Source organism: Anomaloglossus baeobatrachus, chromosome 1 (assembly GCF_048569485.1).
Source record: "Anomaloglossus baeobatrachus isolate aAnoBae1 chromosome 1, aAnoBae1.hap1, whole genome shotgun sequence".
Lineage (NCBI taxonomy): Eukaryota > Metazoa > Chordata > Amphibia > Anura > Aromobatidae > Anomaloglossus > Anomaloglossus baeobatrachus.
This window is the reverse complement of record NC_134353.1, coordinates 839,302,579-839,329,652: the sequence shown is the minus strand read 5'-3', so window position 1 is coordinate 839,329,652 and position 27,074 is coordinate 839,302,579. Positions and strand designations below refer to the sequence as shown.

At 42.5% G+C, this 27,074-nt stretch overlaps 1 protein-coding gene across 6 annotated transcripts in view; it reads left to right on the top strand.

The window, feature by feature from the left end:
* XRCC4 (X-ray repair cross complementing 4) overlaps positions 1 to 27,074 on the top strand; it is a 456,138-nt gene that overhangs the window by 219,207 nt on the left and 209,857 nt on the right. For 5 of the 6 annotated variants that reach the window (XM_075341952.1, XM_075341967.1, XM_075341960.1 and 2 more), the window contains 3 exons: positions 5,722 to 5,888; positions 10,254 to 10,403; positions 11,283 to 11,371. In XM_075341952.1, coding sequence (XP_075198067.1) covers positions 5,722 to 5,888; positions 10,254 to 10,403; positions 11,283 to 11,371 — 406 coding nt within the window. The remainder of the gene's footprint in view (positions 1 to 5,721; positions 5,889 to 10,253; positions 10,404 to 11,282; positions 11,372 to 27,074) is intronic. The other variant, XM_075341945.1, reaches the window with a different exon arrangement.

The window sequence follows — 27,074 nt, the reverse complement described above, 5'->3', positions numbered from 1 at the left end:
ATCTTCTGCACTGAAAGTGACAGCATAATTGCTCTTCACATATTTGGCTTTTAAGATTTTTTTTTGAGCCACAAGATATATGAAAGTTTGCTGGCATGTCTTCATCACTTGTAGGGACTTTCATTCTTATTACTTCCCCACTGGTTTTTAAACTAACTTTCTAGTTAATTGTTTGGTCAATTCAATTCATATATATACAGTGTGGGTGTGTGTATATATATATATATATATATATATATATATATATATATATATATATATATATATATATATAATATATATGCAAAACAGGACTGCCGCGGAAACACCATCACATGTCTCAACGCTGGCAGGAAACCAGCCAGGTCTTTCACCGGGAAGGAACAATCACGGGAAGGGCGGTCTCCAGTCAAGGAAACCGCCTATGCCAAAACATGGTATCCATCCACAGACAGCTGTTTCGGGGTATTTGCCCCTCATCAGTGTGGAGTAGGAAACAGGCTAGTGGGAGCAATGCCTAGTAAAAGACTACATAAGCAAGAATGATTGACCTTAGGGAGATCAACATCCAGCACCACGGAGACACCATCACGTGTTTCTCAACGCAGTGTTTCTAGAACAAGGCCCCCTGGGAAAATATGCAAAACAGGACTGCTGCGGAAACACCATCACATGTCTCAACGCAGGCAAGAAACTAGCCAGGTCTTTCACCGGGAAGGAACAACCAAGGGAAGGGCAGTCTCCAGTCAAGGAAACCGCCTATGCCAAAACATGGTATCCATCCACAGACAGCTGTTTCGGGGTATTTGCCCCTCATCAGTGTGGAGTAGGAAACTGGCTAGTGGGAGCAATGCCTAGTAAAAGACTACATAAGCAAGAATGATTAACCTTAGGGAGATCAACATCCAGCACCACGGAGACACCATCAAGATGTTTTATACCTTGAAATGCGTAGACCTATGGAATAAAAGAGTGATTAATTTATCAACATTTCTACTTCTTATTTGGTGGATTGCGCAGGATTAACCCCTTCTTTCCCTTTACTCTGAAGAAGAATGTGTCTCCGTCAGAGGGAAAAAGAACTTGAACTCTAGTGCAACCTATTGAATGTAGCAATCTTAAAAGTCAATACTGACCCTCGAAGAGTATGTGCCTACGATCAGGATTCACTGCATCCTGGACGCAGCGGATCCTGACCTGTGGTCCGCGAATCTCTTCTGCAGGAGAACGCAAGAGACTGCAGCTGCTCATATCCACGATCAGAGCTCAGTGTGCTGCGGTCTCCCGCTTGTGTTCTCCCTACGGAGGACACATGCGAATCTGCAGCAGAAAATTGACATCCTGCGGTCTGGAAAGACTCACCGTACACAGGTCAGTGCTGGCTGTGAAAAAACAAGCACAGTGGGCATGGAATTTCTAGAAATCCCATCCACTATGCTTGTACTGTACAACGCTGTGTTTTGGATGCAGCTGAAGCATACTGCGTCCAAAACGCTGCAAACACCGATCGTGGACATGCACCCTAACAAGCCTTGCCGCATGACTTGGAATAGGAAGTTAAACCAGAAACTCCATTTGCAGATCTTTGTTTTGGGGTATTTGCTCTTCCTCAGTGCAAAGCATGAGATCTGATTTGCCTTGGTAAGAGGCCTCTGACTGGGAGTCTAATGGATAATGTTTTTCCTTGTGAAGAGTGCCAAGCCAGCATAAGGAGTCCTGTAGGCCATGCAATGCTCCTCTTGGAAGAGAACTATTGACCCCCCAAAAATGGATGCTCTATAAAAAAGTAAACCAATGTAAAGTATTCCAAAAGCTGACCACTCGTTAGATGTACTGTATATTTGATGAACATTCTAATTTCACTGGGATCAGATAACCATATGATGTATATAGGGGCCTCTTGACTTTCCTCCAGAAGGCAAGTATCAGAGAAGATAAGGATCTGGCGTTAGATACGCAGATGTTCTAATGTGCAAAATATACCAGCATGTTAATAGAAAGCTGAAGCTCCTAGAAAAAGGAGGGGACCTCTGAGTCTCCATTAAGACTTGACAAATCTCCAGGTGGTAATCAAAGCCTCCAGAAACCCCTCAGAAGCCAGCCAGCTCTGTAGGTATTTATGACATGACTGGCCATAACAGAAGTATTACTGTACAGTAGGTAATGAAATGCATCTACAAGGAGATATTTCTTTGCACACATTTAATTTCCTTAAGTATAATTTAAGTGAAGGTCACTGAAGCCACATATTACAGCTTTACCTCACATATGTCATCTAGAGTAATCTACAAAATCAGTAAAAAAAAATTCACTGTTGCCGCCATGGGTCCAGCATATCATATGTGATATGATTTAGAAACACACTGATAGTATTTCAATAATGTGAGCAGGGAATATCATACTTTGATATATTCTCTATATTTCATGGTGGTTTTCATTTAAGTTACATCGACGTCTCCTTGGCATTTCAACCCAGAGACTTTCATCATGTACAATTCAGCCTGACTTGTCCTTGACGTTTTAATTACAGCAGAGTAAGGTGATCTGATGTCCTGTCCGTAGTGTTGTTTTATGAAATAGTTGGAATTATCAAAACTTTCAGAAGGGATATAGCCTTATATTATGTTAAATTATTTGAGTTTATAGGATACATTGATATTCTAAAGGGCACTTTACACGCTGCGATCTTGCTAGCGAGCATACCCGCCCCCTTCGGTTGTGCGTCACGGGCAAATCGCTGCCCGTGGCGCACAACATCGCTTACACCCGTCACGTGGACTTACCTTCCCTGCGACGTCGCTGTGGCCGGCAAACCGCCTCCTTTCTAAGGGGGAAGTTCATGCGGCGTCACAGCGACATCACACGGCAGCTGTCTAATAGAAGTGGAGGGGCGGAGATGAGCGGGCGGAATATCCTGCCCATCTCCTTCGCTCCTTATTGCCGGTGGACGCAGGTAAGGAGATATTCGTCGTTCCTGCGGTGTCACACATAGCGATGTGTGATGCCGCAGGATCGACGAACAACCAGCGGCATGCACCACCAACGATATTATGAAAAGGAGCGTCGTGTCAACGATCAACGTTTTTTGACGTTTTTGCGATCGTTGATTGTTGCTTCTACGTGTCACACGCTGCGATGTCGCTAACGACACAGGATGTGCGTCACTAACGACGTGACCCCGACAATATATCGTTAGCGATGTCGCAGCGTGTAAAGCACCCTTACGACTAGCACTTTACTTCCAGTTACAGGGTAAATTCAGCCTGTCTGCAAAGCTGATCTTGGTTTGCTAAGAAACAGCAACGCTATCTTTCTCCCGTTTTCTGACAATCACATGATCGTTAGTGCTTGAGGCATAGGCGCTGATGATGCTTCCTAAAATGTATCCACAGTTAGCAGGAAAGCAGAGATGGTAATATACAATTTCTGTCTTTGCTAGGAGGAGTCTGGCCTATGACAGCCGCCCCCCACATCTGGACTCGTATGATCTCCTTGCTGCTGCTTGCTCTGAGAAGATGCTGTAAATCGTCCTTGCCCATTTAGTAACTAGCCTATTATTTTAAGACTTTGAGAGGGGTGCAAGTAATTCAAGATTGAGAAACTATATTTTATAGGGAAGCAACCAGCAGGATTTTAATATATAAAGTAAAGCCAGTGCTATACTGCTGCTAGGATAGCGGATCTAACCATACTTTTTCTTCTGAGATTGGATGTTTCATTTCAGAAATATGTGCAAGAAAGTTCCAGCAATGCACTGCTCCAGCAATGCACTGCTGTTTGATTGACAGGTGCAACAGGAAGGGAATATGTAGGTTGGGTCTTGCTATCTATTCCTGGCCCTGTCTGCCTGTTTGGCCTTCCTCTCCTTGTCGCTGTCATAGATGTTAATTCTGGCGCAGGCAGGCAGACAGTGAAAAGATAAGCTATGCTTACATTCAGCATCCTAGCGCCAGTATAGATCTGGCTTTACTTTACATATGCAAATCCTCCTGGTTGGTTCCCTTTAAGTAATTGAACTCCTCCATGATTTAGACTCACTTCTGGTTTTGGCAGATGCTGTATGAAAGTGACCCTAATGTGTTTCTATAATTTCCCATATATCAGTTAGAAATAGCTGAGTTCTTTGGAGATGTCAGAGAACCGCCATTTATTGTTACAATCCAATAAAACATAATGATCATTTTATTGTTAATCATTTTTTGCCTTTACAATGGGCAATTATCATGATCTAATTAGAATCATACATCTTGCTATGGCAAAACCACAGCACATAACCATTTATTTCTTACCATAGCGCTACTGACGTGTTCTCATAATATGAAACAAGCAAATTGTACAAATAATAAAGACATACATAAATATGTTCTGGCCCTAAATTCACATGTCTTAAGAAAATGTAAGCTATGTCTAGTCATTAAGGGGGAATATTCTAGCACGGAAATGATTAAAGCATAATAAAATTGGAATTATAATGAAAATTACCATGTGCTATTACACATTAAAAATATTTTTTGGGGGTGGGCTTTAGATTATTTATATATTTGCTATTGCTAAAGCACCAACATATACCAGACTGCTGTACAGAGATTGTCCCCCTCACATCAGTCCCTGTCCGCAGTATAATTAATAAAGGTGGGGGCAGCACAGGTGCAAAATACTGATGAAACAACCACTCACAACCTACCATTCACGGAGGAGGAGGCTTCTAGTATTAAACTTGTCAGATTTCCCTTAAAGGTAACCTGTCAGGTGCAATATGCACCCAGAACAACGAACATTTCTGGGTGCATATTGCTAATCCCTGCCTAACCGTCCGGATTTTGGGTCATGTGCACTACTTCAGTGTGAAGCCAGGACGCGTACACCCAGCTTCATAGTGCACATGACCGAAACTCCGGAGCCGAAATCCAGCATTGGATGCAATGGCGTCGGAGATGTGAGTGAGATCATCCTGTGACGCTGCGTATTCATTAGCATGTTAGTACACCCACAGGGTTCTACTAACATGCTAATGGGGGCGACTGGCCAGAGAATTAACGCCCAGGGGACTAGACCCCTCGCTCATTAGCATACGGTAAAAGTTCTTTAGAAATACTTTAGATCTGTTTATCTATGCTAGTGTATACAGGGACGGTTAGGCAGGGATTAGCAATATGCACCCAGAACTGCTCGTGGCTCTGGGTGCATAATGGACCTGACAGGTTCCCTTTAAGGCCAACCCAGGCCATGGCCTACGGCGAAGCAGTCAAAGGGCAGAATATATAGAAGAAATAATAAACAAATATTTCAAGATTTTGTCAGTATTATTTTGAAAAGGACATTTAAAGTTCTGGGTTGTTTTTTTTAAATGTCCATTTATAAACATTCAATAAATAGAGCGGTACACTTATGTTGCAAATCTCTAAAGCTTGTGCTGTCTTACTCTGTCACAGGAGGCAGCACAGTAGTTACTTACTACAGTTTCTTGCATTGTTGCCCCCTCTGAAGATGTCCTGGATCCTGGGTGATAGACACTGTATGAGATGTGAGTGCAGCGCCGGCTCTCTGCTTCTATCACCGCCACCATAGCTTCTAGCTGTGACAGAATACATCATAAGGGGCAGACTTAGTCACAGTGAATGACACCATGGAAAGGGGTGCAGAATTATGTGCTTTGGCCAAGTGGGTAGAAATGTGTAAATCTGAGGGATACTTTCACCCTAGTGTCACTATGTTTCTGTATCTCACTTTGCTTCTTTATAGTTCAAGCTTGGCTCTCTCAGACTCCGGAATGCCGCAGACCCTGCTGGAATCATCAAAGAGATAATTGATTATTGTTTGAGCTGTGCCACAGAATTACACAGTAGAAATGGACATCTGTTGAAGGAAAATGAAAGGCTGCGACAGGACTGGACTGACATGCATGAGCAGTAAGAGTTGCTTTTTTTTTTACATGCACTTCTATGTAGTAACACTCAGGGTATATTAGTAATGTATAATACGCTAGTCAAAATTTTGAAAACTAAGGAAATCTTTCAGAACAAAAAAGAGAAGCAAAAATGTCTATTGTAACCTATATAATTACTACTTTTTTAACCTGACCTGGAAAAGTAAGAGCTGGAATCCTCCTGTCACTCCATGTAATGAATGTTTTGTTACTATTTAGATATGAGACTTATTTGGCAAAATCCAAAATAAGAGCGCTGCTGCCAGACATCTCCAGTGATGGCTATTTTTAAATAACCAAAGGATTGTCAGTCTGAAATCAGAAATATATGATTCTTCTCTCCCCCGACATTATGTGAGGAGAGTCGGTTGCTCCCGAACACATTAGAAATATCAAAAAACTGACCCGCACATCCAACAAATGTGAACAGGTGCTAACTGAAAAAACATAGTAACTATAAATGCATACAGTTGCACACTGAAAAAGTAAAAAATGTACAAGGGAAAATATGGCACTGCATTACTGCAAAAGAGAGATATTTAGTTTATGTATTGGCCAATGCATGTAAGCCCGGAAACCAACGGCAAGGTATATCTCTGTAATCCGGGCTTACATGCAGTGGCCAATACATAAACTAAATATCTTTAAAAATGCGGGTCAGTTTTTTGATATTTCTAGTGAGTCTTTTTCTGACTGAGCGCTCCGCCCTAAGACTTGGCTGTTCATAACCATTTTAGCAGGAGCCTAGATGCCCATACATGCAGGTTTGTCGTCCAAATAGTGGCATTTTGATATATACCTTGCCGTTGGTGTCCGGGCTTACATGCATTGGCCAATACATAAACTAAATATCTCTCTTTTGCAGTAATGCAGTGCCATATTTTCCCTTGTACATTTTTTACTTTTTCACTGTGCAACTGTATGCATTTATAGCTCCCAAACACATTGGCAGAAGTCGGCAGGTTCAGAAAATGTTACTGTAATGTATATGGCGTCTTAATGGGAATATCTCAGCAGATTTATGCTATCTAATATCTGGAATGCATGATGTAGGGGCTGAGACACTTATTTTGGGGATGTCATTTATTAGGGTATGTGCTGTTGTTTCAAAACAATGAGTGTTTTATCAGCAGGGGATTATCACTCCTGGACTAGCTGCCCATACGCCTTCTGTCCTGGCCCAACCATGCTCGTAGCACTGATTAGAAGCTCAGTGTCAGCACACAATTTACACAGAAAATTACTGATCAGGGGTGTGGGTGAGGTTAGCTTTCTGATCTCTGCTACATGCCAGATCTAAAAACTCTGATTGTATCACAACTGCTGCAGCCAGTAATCTAAGTGACACATCGCTGGAATCAGGGTCTCTGTCTCTACATTATGCTGTTTTCAGATGGGGTGAAAAAACTGGTAAAGTATTCCCTTTAATGGAGTCTGTCAGCAGGTATTTGCTCTTTAATCTGTGAGACGCATGGTGTGCTGACAAAGGCCCTGATTCCAGCGGTGTGTAATTTACTGGGCTGCTTGTAGTTTCAATAAAGTTAAGTTACTTGTGTTTTTTCAGTACATTTTTAAAGTGATTTTTTACGTTGCAGTTTTTTTTGTTTGTTGGTATGTTGTGCTTTAAATAAAGTTGCATTGTTTTTGAGCCTTCCTGGTATGTCACTTTGATAAAACTTTATTGATACAGTCATGTGCAGATTAAATGAATTTTAGTGAGTTTAGCTGCATGTGCATTTCTTACCTGCTGATTCTTGGCATCTAATGCAATTATACAGGGAAAACCTGTGTAGAAAACTCAGCGTACTCACAGGAAAAGTTAACTTAAATAAAGCAAAGTGGGCATGAGATTTCTTTAAATCTCGTCCACTTTTCCTGAACTGTAAGACACTGCATTTATGGTACAGTGAAAATATGCAGTGTCTTAAACTCATTGGTGGGAAATTAACTTTAAAGTCATTAAATAATCTGTATAACTCCTCTGAGAAACAAACTGAAATCCTTTTGAAAGGGAAAATAAAAATAATAAAACTCAAATTATGTGGTTGCTTGCATAAGTGTGAACAACCTCTTATAACTGGGGATGTGGTTGTGTTCCGAATTAGCCAGTCACTTTTAAAGAGATCCTGTCATGTTAAAAATGCGCTATTCCCCTGCCACCAGATTTGGCCCCTATAAGCTGTGGCCACCATATATAAAACATTCTATGATGCTGTATATAAGAGCCCAGGCTACCCTGTAAAACGTAAAAATCACTTTTATAATACTCACCTAAGGGGCGGAGAGCAGCAACACCCATCGGACTGGACCGCCCCGAGGTGAGTATTATAAACGTGTTTTTTTTTGTTATACAGAGTGGCCTAGGCTCTTATATACAAGATATTAGCTATATATAAGGGCTTACAGTGGCCGCAGCTTATAGGAGCTAAATCTGGTGACAGGTTCCCTTTAACCTACAGATATGGTTTTAATCTGAAGATGACTAGTGTTCTAAAGTTGCACGGCTGCCAGGAGGAAATGATCTTTATTCCTCCCAGCAGCCTTGGGCTTTCTGTCATAGAGGAGCAGCTGGCACAGCTTCAGTCACCACTCAATGCATAATGAGTAGCATTTGTAACCACGCCCTGGCACTGATTGAAACCTGCCTGACAAATCTCCCCATAAAATAAATAATACTGTGCTTATGTTCCATGTTAAAGCGAACCTGTTACCATATTTGGCCCCTATAAGCTGCGGCCACCACCACTGAGCTCTTATATACAGCATTCTAAAATACTGAATATAAGACCCTAGGCCACTTTGTATAACTTAAAATTTTTTTTTATTATAGTCACCTGTGTGGCAGTCGAGTCCGATGGGTGTCGCTGGTCTCAGTCTGGTGCCTCCTATTTTCCTTCCATGACTGTTCTTCTTCCCTGCTCCTTGTGGATGACACGTCCTACATCATCCACACAGTGTCCTCCATCGCGCTCCTGAACAGGCACACTTTGATCTGCCATCATGAGAGCTGGGAAAAGTACTGTAATGCGCTGGCACCTGGAAAGGTCAAAGACCGTCCGCGCACTACAATATTTTGATTTGCTCTCAGCCAGACAGATCGCAGTGCACGTGCACAGGAGCGCTATGTCTGCCTGTGTTGATGCAGTAGGACACGTCATCCACACAGATCTATGGAGGACGGAGATCGCAAGAATAGAGGAGGCGCCGGACTGAGACCAGTGACACCTATCAGACCGGACTGCCCCCGCAGGTGAGTATAATAAAAGTGATTTTTATGTTCTACAGATCGGCCGGGGCTCTTGTATACAGTATTCTGGAATGCTCTATATAAAGCCTGCTTTACACGCTGCAATGTATCTTACAATGTGTCGGCGGGGTCACGTCGTAAGTGACGCACATCCGGCATCGTAAGTTACATTGCAGTGTGTGACAGATACGTGCGATTGCGATTGAATGTTAAAACGTTCATCGCATACACATCGTACCTTTCTCTAGAATTGCACGTCAGATTGTTCATCGTACCCGGGGTAGCACACATCGCAGTGTGTGACACCCCGGGAACGATGAACAGATCTTACCTACGTCCTGCGGCTCCCGGCCCACAATGCGGAAGGAAGGAGGTGGGCGGGATGTTTACGTCCCGCTCAGCTCCGCCTCTCCGCTTCTGTTGGCCGGCTGCCGCGTGACATCGATGTGACGCCGGACGTCCCTCCCACTCCAGGAAGTGGACGTTCGCCGCCCACATCGAGGTCGTATGGACGGGTAAGTACGTGTGATGGGGGTTAATCGTTTGTGTTGCACGTTCAACAAATTGAACGTGCCACACATACGATGGGGGTGTTGCAAATCGCATACGATATTGTATGCAAAATTGCAATGTGTAAAGCAGGCTTTATTGCTCACTGTGGATGTTCACTGTTTCTAGGGGACAAACCTGGTGACAGGTTCCCTGTAAGTCACGTCTTTTAACTGATTCATGGTTCCGATTGGAGTGGCACACTATTTAAAAGTACAGAATGAGAGCTGCTCATAGCAAAGTAGTCTTAAGAAAATGTCTGCCATGTTTTCTCCAAGCTGTTTTACATATGAAAAGTTTCCAGCGTTCTTAATGACACCATGTGCAGAAATCCAAAAAGGAGATTTTCCTGAAATAGTTACCGATTAAAAATCTTTTTGAACACATCGAAATCCTTGTTGTAAACATAGCCCTCCAGCACAGACCGGAGCTGATGGCGGTGTTCACATCTGTGGGATAATTTGTGACTCACATATTATCGGGGGGACATTACTGACATAAAGGGATTGTAAAAGGCACACAGCCAATGTATTAATATGGTTTTCCTTTTAGGCTTGAAAATTTTGTTAGCAGCAAGGAGGAACTGGAGCGAGGTCTTTATACTCGATTTACATTGGTTCTAAATGAGAAGAAAGCGAAGATTAGAAGCCTTACTCAAAAGTTGCCACAAACTGAGCAAAAGGGGTCAGAGAAAGAAAACAGGTATGTGCAGAAATGGGTTGTGTATATTTTGTATCTGTTCTTACAAGTTCTGGAGACAGAAGATGTAACCACTCCACCCCTCATTATCATCTGGTAAGGCTAGATTCCCTATCCTTTTCTTCTCTAAGAGGTAAGCTGCTGCCAAAAATGTCTTGCAGTGGCTCTCTCTAAAGGCCTCTTTACACACTGAGACTTTCTAGCGATCCCACTAGCGATCCTGACCTGGCCGGGATTGCTGGAAAGTCGCTGGTGAGCTGTCAAACAGGCAGATCTGGCCAACGACGCAGCAGCGATACGGACCTGCAGAACGACCTCACTGGTTGTTGGGGACATGTCAAACAGCAGGGGCGGGAAAGGGAACGCTATAGCACGCCTATGGGTTGGGTTGTAAGTCGCTAACGATGTCGTCGTAACGGTGTCAAACACACTGATGCATGCTGCGCAGCGGGAAACAAAGGACCAAAAAATTGTCCTGAAAGATTTGTAGTGATCAGTTACCTCACAGCGTGGGCGAGGTCGCTTATGCATGTCACACACTGCAATGTCACTGGGGAGGTCGCTATTACATCACAAAACCGGTGACATTACAGCAATATCGCTAGCAATGTTGCAGTGTGCAAAGGGGCCTTAAAAGAACAGGAGAGAGCTTGGCCGGCTGAACATTTCTGTGTATGAGGGAACCAGAGTAAATAGTTGATGACTAAACCATCGTTCAGCCGACAAGTATCTATGGGGTACGGTGATAGAAGAATATACTGTAGAGCCTTGTGATTGATGAAAGTGTTCTCTTTGTTAGTAGCAATAGGTGTTACATCATTCATGTAAATAAATAGTCATTTGTTTGATGTATCTGAACTATTTTTTCTCTTTGTTCCGCAGTAGCAGTTCCCTTCCATTTGACACTCTCCCCATTGCAGACTATGAGGGCTCAACGGATGAGGAACGCTCCGAGGTTAAAGAGGAGACTGGTAAGAGAAGAGTGAAGTTACAGAATTTTCCAAATTATAGTATAAAAAATGCAGTATAAAAATACACATTATATACTGCAGTATCATTTTTTGCATCTGTGCAACCTCTCTCATGTAACATGGCTTGTCTGCATCCTGTTTGTAACTGGTGGCCTAAAGGAACACTAAACAGAAAAGTCACATAAAAAAGTAAAATATAAAAAAACATGAAAGTAATCCCTCTTCTAATCTCTTCCTTTTCTGTGGTCCTGTTTGGTCTCATATGACAGTTAAAACTTGGAGACTCATAAAGAGATTTTCTAAATTTAAGAGACACACATTACACACAGAGACACAGAGCCGTGTCCCTCTTCTCCTGTCCTCTCTCCTGTAGGCAGTTATAAGGGTATGTTCACATTGCATTTGAGCCACACATCAATGGTGCCCTTGCGACTCCTGTCTGAACCCTAAAAAAACAGGATTTGGGAAAATTCCCTGACAGAGCACAGAATGAATCTGTGTGCCTCACCTGTCTGGCTTCCTTATCAACAGGGCCTCTGTTTCGTCCCATCTCGTTTTTCAGTACTACAGAAAGAATCCCTTGTAGATCCACTGACGTGGCCCAAACACAATGTGAACACTAGTTATACTCACTGGATTTCTGAACATTATATAGGGTGATTTTTTTGGCTACTTTACCCGGAAAAATTGTTGGAACTTCTAAAAGTTCATGAACAGTGAAAATGCATTGAACCTCAGCGTCACCGATGAGAAACCTCCTCACACAGAGTGATCTTGTTGACTTGTATCCCTGCCGGTCGTCTTCACAAGATATACTTGCTGATCACCTTTCTGCTCTTTGGTAGTTTCTGTGGTGCTTGAATTTCACTCTGACTGACTGAATTCCTTCTTCATTTGTTAGCAAATGTACAGATACAGCTTGGAGGAGCTTGTTTTCACTATTATTATTATTATTATTATTTATTTATAGAGCACCATTAATTCCATGGTGCTGTACATGAGAAGGGGATTACATACAAAATACGTATACAAGTTACAGTAGACAGACTAGTACAGAGGGAAGAGGGCCCTACCCTTGCGGGCTTACATTCTATAGGATTATGGGGAGGAGACAATAGGTGGGGTGTAGGTCGGGCGGCAGCTCCGCACGGTGGTCGGGCGGCAGCTCCGCACGGTGGTCGGGCGGCAGCTCCGCACGGTGGTCGGGCGGCAGCTCCGCACGGTGGTCGGGCGGCAGCTCCGCACGGTGGTCGGGCGGCAGCTCCGCACGGTGGTCGGGCGGCAGCTCCGCACGGTGGTCGGGCGGCAGCTCCGCACGGATGAAAGCTTATTGGATAACCGAGCCCTTAAAGAGGTGCCAATGATTTTCTGAAGGCGCTTGGAGCCACCTTCCAAAAAGTGTATTCTGTCATTTGTGAATAAGCTGGAACATCACTTACATAGGCATGATGGAGGAGGTCCAAAAATGTCTGAGGAAACAATTCAAGATGTCTATCAGCGACTTGTGGCACATTACAGCCACTCCAAGAGAACCAACAGCAAGAAATTTAGGCTATGACCCAAGACATCCTGCGGTACACATTCAACAATATGGCACAACGCATGCAGGCGTACCTAGATGGTTGAGAACAATGGACATTTTCAACACCAGCTTCGAAACAACAGTTTCTCATGAACCAAAATATGTACAGTCCAAATTTCACTATGATAGATCTTCTCCGTTAGAAGTTACATCACATTTTCTGGGTAAAGTAGCAAGTGAATGACCCTGTATAATAGAAACTCTGCCTTGGTTGCCCATGCAGTTTCATGTTTTTACAGCATTGAGTGACACCACATTCATTTTGCTATACAACGTACTGAAAAAAAAGTGGAATGAAATGCTTAAAAAGTTGTAATTACACCATTGTTTTGGGAGTTTGAATCTGTGATGTTCATAATATGATGAAAATGACCTGGTAATACAAATTTTCAAGTCAGTACAAACCTGGCATTGCTAAACTTGTATCATTTTATTATTTTAATAGTAAAAACATAATTTGTACAAAAAAAATACAGTGAACCATGGCGGTGGTAGTGTCTTTGTGGCACTCCTTTAGTGCAACTCGTGTTGTTTTTGCTAATTTCTAATTTTTGCATTGGAAACTGGCATTTTTATTAATACTACTTTGGGTACGGATGATGTGTTGATTTCTTTTTATTGCATTTTGTTTTAAGATTTGTTGCATCAAAAAAACGGCAATTCTGGTGGTGTTAATGTTTTCTTTTTACATTGGTTACTGAATGGCTTTCTTACCTCTATATTTTGATATATGGGACTTTTAAGAGCACAGCAATACGTTTATGCTACAATGTGCTTACTTTTTATTTATTTTTAAATTGTGAAAAGGGGTGATTTTAATTTTTAGAATGTTTTTATCTTGTTTTAAAATGTTTTTATTTTTCCTTATCTTAACTTTTTTTTTCTCCTTTCTTCACTTGTATGTACAGCAATATCAAGTAATGCAGTATATATTGTGCATGATGGTCTCCTATGGCTGGGCTTCCAGGAGTACATAGAAGTCTTGCTGGCCTTCAGCAGGCTTCCTCCTGCCATAGAAGCCCATCAGCATTTCATGATCGCATCATGGGGTGAAAAAGGGGGCTGGCGCACATGTGAACACTCCATATAAATGCCACTGTCAGTGATTGACAGCGGCATCTAAATGGTTAATCAGTAACAATTGGAGCTAAGGCCGGTTTCACACTTGCGTTGAACGGCATCTGTTGCATTGAGTTGTGTGACGGATGCAACGGATGTGTTGCATATAGTGGCACAACGGATGCAACGGATCATACAAAATAACACAATCCGTTATAGTTTTTTTTCTGGACTTTACACATCTGGGCATGCGCAGTTGTGTAAAAATGGTTGCGTTAATGAAATCCGCCACCATAGGCGTCCATTATAAAAACAACGGATGCCAACGGAATCCTGCAGGTTGCGGTTTTTTGACACTCCGCCAAGCGCAGAAAAACACTATATGCAGCATTCCATCCACCAGGCGGATGCAACGCAGCATCGACCGACGGATGCAACGCCAGGCCATCCATTGCTATCCGTAGCTAATAGAAGGCTATGAGGAATAAAACGGTTTCCTGCAACGGTTACCGTAATTCCGCAAGGCGGCGGATAGCAACGGATGCCGTTCAACGCAAGTGTGAAACCAGCCTAACTCCGCTCTCTGCTGTTATAGGCAGTTGCTGGCTGTATTACACAGCTGACATCTGCTATGTGTGGAGTGTATGGAAACATCACCAGTTAAGACAGAACAATTTGTTGCTCATAGCGATGATTTTTAAGGAAGTTTAGAAATCATTGCACCCGATGAGCGAGCATTTGCTCATTCATCAGGTGTCTGCCAACCTCTTTAGATGGGCCAATAGTCAGGAATGAGCATTCATATCAACAGATCATCTAAATGCGCCATTGGACCGTCTTGCACTAACCTTATCACCTTCTTATAGTGCCAGTGATCGTTTATGAGTGAATGAAACATCATGTAGTTTCCAGATTTAGGATCCTGTGCGCCTCCTAACTGGAAGCTACATTTCTTTTTTCCAGAAATTCTGATATTTTAAATGCAGTGCTCATGATGTCTTGTTGAATTTTAAATTCTTGAAATCCTGCAGTCAATCAAGTGTCTAAAGGGGTTTAAAGTGGTATTCTCAAGTTTGTAAGTTGTCCCCTATCCACTTTCTGATTGCAGGAGACGAACTTCTGGGACCTCCACCAATTCCAAATCTTGGGCACTAAAGAGCTCCGCGTGAATGGAGCGGTGATCAATCATTCGCACTGCTGTTGCTTTCATACTTGATGGGACCTTTGGAAATTTCTAGTCTTCAGTATTCCCATAAGAATGAATAAAGCAGCACTGTGAATGATTGACCACCGTACCATTTGCACTGGGATCTTCGGAGCCCTGGTTATCAGCATCAGTGGACCTCTTAGCAGTCGGACCCCTAGTGATTGAAAAGTTATCCCCTATCCATTGTATAGGGAATAACTTCCAGACTTGATTATACCCTTATAATACTGTAGGTGTTCAATCCATATTTTGGTGTACACGGGGTCGGTGTGGTCGGTCTTCAGTCTACTGTACGTGCTGCAGTAGGTCAGTTCCCAATCTCATTAAATGCTATGGTTGGTCTGTTAGTCCACAGAATAGAGCATGTGCTGCAATCGGTCAGTCCACAGAATAGAGCATGTGCTGCAGTCGGTCAGTCCACAGTATAGTGCACGTGCTGCAGTTGGTCAGTCCACAGTATAGTGCATGTGCTGCAGTCGGTCAGTCCACAGTACAGTGCATGTGCTGCAGTTGGTCAGTCCACAGTATAGTGCATGTGCTGCAGCTTGTCAGTCCACAGTATAGTGCATGTGCTGCAGTTGGTCAGTCCACAGTATAGTGCATGTGCTGTAGTCGGTCAGTCCAAAGTATAGTGCATGTGCTGCAGTTGGTCAGTCTACAGTATAGTGCATGTGCTGCAATTGGTCAGTCCACAGTATAGTGCATGTGCTGTAGTTGGTCAGTCCACAGTATAGTGCATGTGCTGCAGCTTGCCAGTCCACAGTATAGTGCATGTTCTGCAGTTGGTTAGTCCACAGTATAGTGCATGTGCTGCAGCTTGCCAGTCCACAGTATAGTGCATGTTCTGCAGTTGGTCAGTCCACAGTATAGTGCATGTGCTGCAGTCGGTCAGTCCACAGTATAGTGCATGTGCTGCAGTTGGTCAGTCCACAGTATAGTGCATGTGCAGTCAGTCAGTCGACAGTATAGTGCATGTGCTGCAGTCGGTCAGTGCTCAGTGAGACTTCTGTGTTTGGACACCCAGTAGTCCAGTGTAATCAGTACTGTCTATAAGTCCGTAGCCCAGTGTAAATGCTGCCGTTCATCAGTACTTAGGTTTTGTTTTTTAATTTGTAGCTATGATCAGGGACCCACAATGTTGATTTTATATCATTCTATATAGTTTTATAGTTAATAATATGTACGTGCGTTCCTCTATGGACTCATTATGTTGCAACCTATCTAGAATCACGACTTACGTTTTCATCTTTTCTATATGTGCATTTCCTCACACCATCATTACGTACTATTACTTGTGGTTTACACACATAAGGAGAAATTTGGCCCTAAAAATAGTACAATAGTGCTGATACATCCCAGCAATAGGCATGTGAAATCTCTTGTGCAATGCCCATCCTGTACTATGGCAGGAAAAGCGAAATGATCCGTCATCTGTAAAGTGCGCGCCGTGATGAGAGATGTCAGAACAACTCTACACCTGCTTCCTCTTTAAACTATTACTACAACATATGCGTGCTGGAAAGAATTTGTGTAAGTTGTCTAGAAAATAAAACTAATGCTTTAAACATTTCCAAGACGGGTCAACAAGTGAAAGTGCGCCAATACCGAACTGCTGATCATCTGCGGGACGGTGGAAAGAGTTATTTCATTTCACTGTTCTTTGTCACATTTCTACCCAACGCCTCAGTGTTTAATTATGCAAGAAATCAGTCATCAGTCCTGTTCTAGTTTTATTAATTACATGAACACATGAATTTACTTTTTTCAACGTGGTCTTGATTTTTTTGGGTTGTTCCACCATATTGTAGGCACAGTGCAGCATATAGAGATGACTGTATGGCGGTAGCAGGAAGTGAGACCGGTGGTAAGAAAAGAGTAAAGCGCTTGATACGGCATCAGGATACATCTCCCACTCTTACAGATCTTAGGCAGTTCCATGCTGGCTCCATACAGCTTTCTTCCTCTGTCCTGCAATGTGCAATACAGGGTAATATTGTGGTACCGTGTTAGCCAGAAAAATCAATTGAAATACTATGTCCCAAGAATGACAAAAGTATTTTAGGAGTAATACCTTTGTAATTTGCCTGAAGAAGGAGCCTGTGTGCTCTGAAAGCTTGCTAATATGATTTTTCTGGTTAGCCTATAAAGGTATCACTCCAAAAATTCCTCTGTCCTGAAAATAAGCCCTAGCAGGAGTTTTCAGGATTTTCGGCGGAAGGCTTAAATATAAACCCTACCCTGAAAATAAGCCCTAGTCGCGGTTCAATAATGAAGTGTCCATGCAGCTAAAAAAGTTAAAGAATACTGCAGGACACTTTATTATAGAAAACAGACATCCCCAAAAAAGAGAAGACCGAAGACCCCACAATCATCACCAGATGGCGAACAGGAGGACCTGCAGTAAAACGCAAACCCACACACATCAGCTGGCACACCCACACACATCAGCTGGCACACACACGTCAGATCACACACACACACACATATCCGATAGTACACACAATCACACATCAGATCACGCACACACGCCAACACTCAGCACATCCGGCGATACCAATTGCTTCTTGTCAGCATAAGGACCTGGAATGCAGTGCAGTGGAGTGCGAGGATCTGAGGGTGGAACACATAGAGGACCCAGCAGTAGAACGCATCGATGTGTTCCACCAACAGGTCCTGTATGCATTCCACCTGCAGTTTCTCTTGCTCCACTGCACTGCGTCCCAGAATTCTCTGCTGGAAGCAATTGGCATTGCTGGGTGTGGTGAGTGTGTGTGTGTGAAATTGTGTGTGCAATCTGATATGTGTGTATATATGAGTGTATGTGTGTGCACGATCTGATGTGTGTGAGTGTCAGCCAGAAACGGGAGGACGGCGTGCAGCATACCTGCTGGGAGGGCCCACCAGAGAGCACAAGAGGACCTGGGAGCGACGCAGACGCCTGGGGTCTGGCAAGTATGACTCCCCTTCGAAGGGGGATCTGTATTTTTTGAGGGGCAAACTTTTCCCCAACCATGTTTCCTTGAAAATACGCCCTACCTCAAACATAAGCCCTAGCGCATTTTCCAGAGCAAAAAAAATACAAGACAGTGTCTTCTTTTTGGGGAAACACGGTAGTTTGAAGCATCTTGCAATATGACTTTATGCATTTTTGCTTATATTATGATGCCAAAAAGGTTCCAGAAAAGGATAAAGTACTGGTTCAATATGTAATATTTTTTTTACGCAGATGTATTATATGAGAATAAGAGAACACACAAGGAGCTTGTAGCTAAAATAAAAAAAATAAATAAAAAAAAAATACATTTTTTTATTTCATACAAAATATTCCACCTATAAAACATGTACATCAGAAAATGAAACACAACAGTGTAAGTTGGGAATAAAAAACATGTGCTGTAAATTAAGGGGGACACACACAGTCCCTGACGGTGGTCTGAATATCACAGAGGACCCTGGGTAATGGGAGATTCAAGATCACTGGAGATAAATGCCAGAGGAATGTTATTGCTGAAAAATTATCCATAAGGGAAGTACCCCCAAAAAACTGTCCAGAGATGGTACATCTTTGACGCGCGTTTCGTGAACAATTAGCTCACTTCTTCAGGGAGAGGTGATTGTACATGCAACATGTGGCCACAATTTATTCATTTCTGTTTCTTGTTTTGTATTATGCTTTGCAGTACAATTTGCTTGATACAATACTAAGCAAAGTTTGGCCATTTTGCTGCTGGTTTGTCCCTCATAGCTTCCTATACTTCGTATTGGATAGCTGTTTGTTTTCTATCAAGCCCAAGCAGACGGCTTGTTTGAATGCTGTACTTTGGCCAGAATATTTCTTAAATTTGTCATTCATTACATTTACTTTGGCCAGTAGTTTGTCTACGTCCATAATGATACAATTGATTATAGACCGCCCTCTGCATTTTCCCCTGATTTGATCCTAGAGGAAGTGAGTTAATTTTCACTTTTTTTGTGGGATTTTTCAGTGTGTAGTCAGTAAGGTGCGGCTGAGCATTCACCAAACTGTGCTTTGGATGTCCCTTAATCACTTGAGAAAATGATGTTTTATGTCAGTAGCTATATCTGCATTTTATTTAAAAAATGAATACAATACAGCCTAAGAAAAAAACAACACGTGCTCTTCTACCTATCCCCCCCAAAGCTCCTCTACACCCCTACTTTTCTTCCCTGTCAATGTAATTTTTTCCTCTTCCTTTGGTGGAGGTACCCATCTGCTGCAGCCATCACTGGTCGCACTGGTAATGTATTGGTTAACACTGCGGCCAGTCAGGTCGTGAACACCTTAATGTTCCATGTCCCCTTACATATTTTGTAAAAAAAAATCAATAAAAAAATAATGGATTCCAACAGAGGTGAAAAGTAAAAAGAATTTACATTTAGGCCAGCTTTATATTTACAGTGCTTTGCAAAAGTATTTGGCTCCCTTGAATTTTTCATCCTTTTCCCACATTTCAGGCTTCAAACATAAAGATAAAAATTTTAATGTTATGGTGAAGAATCAACAAGTGGGACACAATTGTCAAGTTGAACGAAATGTATTGCTTATTTTAAATTTTTGTAAAAAATATAAATATATCCTCACTTCCATCACTCTTCTGCCGAATCCTCACTGATTGTTTAGTTTTATGGCCCTTTTTTTTTTTAACTTTTTTTTACATATGACTTGATTAGTTATTTTTCCTACATTTCCTTTAGCTTATATAAATAAGTACTTAAAGGCCCCCTTACACATTAGATAAAAGTTGTCCAAGCAATGCTGATTATGTCGGGATCAATCAACTATCTAATGTATATGGGGGTCTCACCACTCTCCCTGACAGATGATATCAGGGAAGGTAAAGATCAAGTGATTTTAATTTTTTCATCCAATACATTGTTTTGCAAGACTATAACCACCATGTACTCCACTCTCCCCATAGAGAACAAATGAACGCTCGGCCAAGCTTTCAAAAGTAAATAGGTAAGGATGGTTGACCTCGGAGAGATCAACATCCAACACCGCGGAGACACCATCACGTGTTTCTCAACGCAATGACACTAGAGCAAGGCCCCCTGGGAAATTATGCAAAACAAGAATGCTGCGGAGACACCATCACATGTTTCTCAACGCTGGCAGGAAACTAGCCAGGTCTTTCACCGGGAAGGAACAACCACGGGAAGGGCAGTCTCCAGTCAAGGAAACCGCCTATACTAAAACATGGTATCCATCCACAGACAGCTGTTTCAGGGTATTTGCCCCTCATCAGTGTGGAGTAGGAAACTGTCTAGTGGGAGCATTGCCTAGTAGAAGACTACATAGGTAAGGATGGTTGACCTCAGAGAGATTAACATCCAACACCGCGAAGACACCATCACGTGTTTCTCAACGCTGGCAGGAAACTAGCCAGGTCTTTCACTGGGAAGCAACAACCACAGGAAGGGCAGTCTCCAGTCAAGGAAACCGGCTATACCAAAACATGGTATCCATCCACAGACAGCTGTTTCGGGGTATTTGCCCCTCATCAGTGTGGAGTAGGAAACTGGCTAGTGGGAGCATTGCCTAGTAGAAGACTACATAGGTAAGGATGGTTGACCTCGGAGAGATCAACATCCAACACCGCGAAGACACCATCACGTGTTTCTCAACATAGTGACACTATAACAAGGCCCCTGGGAAAATATGCAAAACAAGAATGCCGTGGAGACACCATCACATGTTTCTCAACGCTGGCAGGAAACTAACCAGGTCTTTCACCAGGAAGGAACAACCACGGGAAGGGCAGTCTCCAGTCACGGAAACCGCCTATACCAAAAAATGGTATCCATCCACAGACAGCTGTTTCGGGGTATTTGCCCCTCATCAGTGTGGAGTAGGAAACTGGCTACTGGGAGCATTGCCTAGTAGAAGACTACATAGGTAAGGATGGTTAACCTCGGAGAGATCAACATCCAACACCGCGAAGACACCATCACGTGTTTCTCAACATAGTGACACTATAACAAGGCCCCTGGGAAAATATGCAAAACAAGAATGCCGTGGAGACACCATCACATGTTTCTCAACGCTGGCAGGAAACTAACCAGGTCTTTCACCAGGAAGGAACAACCACGGGAAGGGCAGTCTCCAGTCAAGGAAACCGCCTATACCAAAAAATGGTATCCATCCACAGACAGCTGTTTCGGGGTATTTGCCCCTCATCAGTGTGGAGTAGGAAACTGGCTACTGGGAGCATTGCCTAGTAGAAGACTACATAGGTAAGGATGGTTAACCTCGGAGAGATCAACATCCAACACCGCGGAGACACCATCACGTGTTTCTACTAGGCAATGCTCCCACTAGCCAGACCTCCACCGATTCCAAATCTGGGGCACTAAAGAGCTCCGCGTGAATGGAGCAGTGGTCAATCATTCGCACTGCTGTTGCTTTCATACTTCATGGGACCTTTGGAAATTTCTAGTCTTCAGTATTCCCATAAGAATGAATAAAGCAGCACTGTGAATGATTGACCACCGTACCATTTGCACTGGGATCTTCGGAGCCCTGGTTATCAGCATCAGTGGACCTCTTAGCAGTCGGACCCCTAGTGATTAAAAAGTTATCCCCTATCCATCGTATAGGGAATAACTTCCAGACTTGATTATACCCTTATAATACTGTAGGTGTTCAATCCATATTTTGGTGTACACGGGAGTGTGGAGTAGGAAACTGGCTAGTGGGAACATTGCCTAGTAGAAGACTACATAGGTAAGGATGGTTGACCTCGGAGAGATCAACATCCAACACCTCGGAGACACCATCACGTGTTTCTACTAGGCAATGCTCCCACTAGCCAGTTTCCTACTCCACACTGATGAGGGGCAAATATCCCGCAACAGCTGTCTGTGGATGGATACCATGTTTTGGTATAGGCGGTTTCCTTGACTGGAGACTGCCTTTCCCGTGGTTGTTCCTTCCCGGTGAAATACCTGGCTAGTTTCCTGCCAGCGTTGAGAAACATGTGATGGTGTCTCCGCTGCATTCTTGTTTTGCAAGCTTTCAAAAGTGTCTGGGAAGTCGGAAGAGATAATTGTTGTCCACTAGTTACAGTATATCACAAAAGTGAGTACACCCCTCACATTTTTGTAAATTTTTTATGTCTATTCATGGGACAACACTGAAGAGATGACACTTTGATACAATATAAAGTAGTCAGTGTACAGCTTGTATAACATGTAAATTTGGTGTCCTCTAAATAAATCAACACAGCCATTTATGTCTAAACCACTAGCAACAAAAGTAAGTACGTCGCTTAGTCAAAATGGCTAAATTGTGTCCAAAGTGTCCATATGTGAACAGCATTATTTCTAAGCACTACCCGCAACTCTCCTGGGCAAGGAGTTCACTAGAGCTGCACAAGAGCCGCTGGATCCTCTTCCATCCTCCATGATGACATCATGGAACTTGTGGATGTTAGAGACCTTGCACTCCTCCATCTTCAGTTTGAGGAGGCCCCACAGATGCTCAAGTAGGGTTTAGGTGTGGAGACATGCTTGGCCAGTCTGGCATCTTTACCCTCAGTTTCTTTAGCAAGGCAGTGGTCATCTTGGAGGTATGTTTGGGTTTGTTATGTTGGTATGCTGCCCTGCTGCCCAGTTTCTGAAGGGAGGGGATCATGCTCTACTTTAGTATGACACAGTACATGTAGGCATTCATGGTTCCCTCAATGAACTATAGCTTACTACAGTAGGTAGCACTCATGCAGCTCCAAACCATGACACTCCCCATAGCATACTTGACTGTAGGCAAGACACACTTTTCTTTATACTCCTCACCTAGTTGCCTCCACACACGCTTGACACCATCTGAACCAAATATCTTGGTTCCATCACACCACAAAACATTGTCCCTGTAATCCATGCCCTTAGTCTGCTTGTCTTCAGCTTGTCTTCCTTTTTGTGCATCACCTTTACATGAGGCTTTCTTCTGGGACGACAGCCACGCAGACTAATTTGATGCAGTGTGCGGCGTATGGTCTGACCACAGACAGGTGGACCCCCCCACCCCTGTAACGTCTGCAGCAATGCTGGCAGCACTCATACATATATTTTTGAAAAGACAATCTCTGGGTATGATGCTGAGCACAAGCACAGCACCCAATTTTTATGTCAAGAATGCCAAGGCCTGTTCTGAGTGGATCCTGTTTTATGAAACCGCTGTATGGTCTTAGCCACCGAGCTGCAGCTCAGTATCAGGGTGTTGGTATTCTTCTTATAGCCCAGGCCATCCCCAGAGAATTATTTGCCATGAGGTGCCATGTTAAACTTCCCATGCCCAGTATGAGAGGGTGTGAGTGATAACACTAAATTTAACACACCTGCTCCCCATTCACACCTGAGACCTTGTAACAGTAATGAGTCACATAACAATGGGGAGGGAAAATTGCTAAATTGTCACAATTTGGCCATTTTCATCTATGAAGTGTACCCACTTTTATTGCCAGTGGTTTAGACATTAATGGCTGTGTTGAGTTATTTAGAGGTCACCACATTTACACCATTATACAAGCTGTACACTGACTACTTTACATTGTATCAAAGTGTCATTTCTTCAGTGTTGTCCCATGAAACAATGTAATATAGTTACAAAAATATTTGAGGGGTACTCACTTTTGTGATATACTGTATGTAAGGTTTATGGGGGTTTTGGATTTGAGAAAAAAATTGCATACCACTCAAAGTTAGTGATACTAGAAGATCGCCATAGAGAGCATCCCATGTCACTTAGATATTGTAGCAAATTATACTATTCAACCATTTGAAATGAATGGAAAGAAGTGTAATATATGAGCACAACAGCCTACTTAATAAATCCTCACAATGGGAAACGTCAGCTGTAAAGGGAATCTGTCTGCCGGTTTTTGCTTTGTAATCTAAAGACAGAACGCAGCAGGGGTTAACACATATATTTCATTGATGTGACTCTTTTCACACTATGTGCAGTTGCTTACCCGCAATGTTTGTTTTAGCTTCAAGTGATTACCATTTCCAGACTAGGTCAGCTAGTCCAGCAAGCCCCCTTTTGGGATTAGTAGATTACTATGTATAGACATTGTATATTAAGAGCCTGGTGTGGGCGGGGGCAGCTCTCTCAGGTCTGCTACTTCTGCTAAATCGAAAAACTCTGATTGTTTCAGAACCGCTGCACCCAGTAATATAAGTAAAACATTGTTGGATTCAGGGTCCCTCTGCCTACATCATGGTGCCCTCACATGAGGTAGCAAAATCTGCTAATAGATTCCCTTTCATTGAATCAATGTATTCATCCAGCCGCCTTATAGCAGTGTGTTATACAGTGGAACCTTGGACTATGAGCATAATTGGTTTCGGCAGTGTGCTCTTAAGCCAAGTTACTCTTATATCAAAGCCAATTTTCCCATAGGAAATAATTGAAACGCAGATAATTCGTTCCACAACCCAAAATATTTACTGTATTTATACAAACTTATTACAGAAATACAAAATAATGTACTGTATTCATATAAAATTATTCCAGTACACGAATACAAAATACTGTACAGTAAAGTAAAAAACATATAAAGCAGGTTAAACTGCCCATTAGCTTACCATAGAATTGTTGGTGTGCGAGACGTACAGTGTAAGCAATGTGCAGTACTGTTTAGCCAAAAGAGTACAATACTATATCCACAAATGCAAATTGATAGACATGCTATATAGTATATACTGTAATGTGCAATGGTATACTGTGTATAGTATACAGTACATATGGACAGAAAGTTACTTCCAGAGCGTGTCAGAGCGAGGTGAAAGTACGGAACCGGAAGTGTGCACAGTGGGAATATGCTCTTATTGCAAATCATTGCTCTTAAACCAAGTTACACATTTATAAAAGCTTTGCTTTTCTTGCAAAACGCTCTCAAACCAAGTTACTCTTAAACCAAGGTTCCACTGTATAAACTTTTATCACGTGTATGTTTCATAATAGGTGTTTTACCATAACAATAAGCACTGTTCTGTACGTACTTCCATACATGAATATATAACATAGACTAGGAACAGTGTGCCTAACATAATCCCGATAATATTACATTTCAGATATCTAAAGCCGGAATTAGCAATTTATCACTGTGTTCAGCAGCTGCGATCATTAACACCGTTCTCTTGATCAGTGCTAGTGTCTACAAAAGATTCATGGAGATACTTTAATTGATTTCTGAAGAATTCTTGTGAGAAATTATATTGTGAATGACTGTGTTAAATGTTTTATGTTAATGAAAGTAATGCATCATTCACCGCCTATGAGAATTCTATGATTTGTTCTAGTTATGAATTTATTGGAGAGATAATAAATAATATTTTTTTTTACCCCCTTAACACAATATTATGTACATGTATGTGAGCTTTCTCCACATGTGGCAGATACCGGCTGTATTAAAAATATATTAAGCCAGCATCTGTCTCTAACAGCTGAGCTTTTTGCACATCCGTTAAACATTTAATCGCCTAGGTCAATGTCTGTCAGCGGTATTTAAATAGAATACATACAGGTTCCCATTGGCACCCAGTGATGGACCTGCAGTGCACTCATGGGTTACAATGGCGGCAAGTGGACTGCTAAAGACCCCGATCACGAGCCATCTTGGTCCTCCTGTAAAGCTCAGCTATTCGTGCTGCTTCACTCCTTATTGACCGCCTATACTTATTACAATAGCGATGAGGAGTAAGTGAATGGCACACCCCCTGGATGAAAATCCTGTGAGTGTCAGCTGTGCATAGTAACTGATACCCTGCTGCATCAGTCCCGATTAGTTCTGGTGACCCCAAGGTATGTTGGCAGGGTCTAACAGCACAGTCAGCGAATCACACTGGTCACCTGCACTGCAGTACATAAGTAGTAGTAGTGAAAAAATTAATGTGTAATAAAAGTGTAAAAAAAAACCCACAAAAATAATGAAAACCTGATCTGCGACTAAAAACGCAGCATTTGTGTTAAAACAAAAGTGAAAATAAAAAGTACACATAATTGGTGTCTTCACATCCGGAACGATCCGATCTATGAAACTGTCTTTCTATTTATTCAGTGAGGCAAACACTATTAAAAAAATAATAAAGCAAGCTCCAAAAATGTTGCCTGTTCATCATATTGACAGACAAAAAAATATTAAAAAGCAATCAAAAAGTCACATGTAAACAAAAATAGTATGAATGAAAACGTCAAATCGTCCCGCAAAAAGTAAGCTCTAATATGGCTCATTTAGAAAAATAAGTTACACCTTTCAGAACATAACAATGGAAAAAACAAATACATTTTTGTAAAATAGAGTTTTCGCATAATTGGAAGTGTAATTATTCTTTCTTCACCGCCCAGTTGTATAAAATTGTGTGGCACAACTGTGCTGTCAATATGCTCACTGCTCCACTAGTTGAATTCATTGAGGGGTGTACATTTTAAGTCTATGTTCACATAGTGCACATAGTGCATCTTAAAGGGAACCTGTCACCACTTTTTTGGCGTATAAGCTGCACCCACCACCACCGGGCTCTTATATATAGCATTCTAACATGCTGTATATAAGAGCCCAGGCCGCTGTGAGAACATAAAAACACTCTATAATACTTAGCTAACAGTCGCGCGGTTGGCCATATGGGCGTCTCCGTTCTCCGGTGCCGTCGCCTCCTCTTTTGGCCATCTTCGTCCTCTTTCTGAAGCCTGTGTGCATGACGCGTCTATGTCATACACACTCGCCGATCCTGCGCAGGACCTGAATGCCGGCGAGTGTATATGACGTTGGACGCGTCATGCACCGTGGCTTCAGAAGATGGAGGACTAAGATGGCCGAAAGAGACGGCGTCGGCAT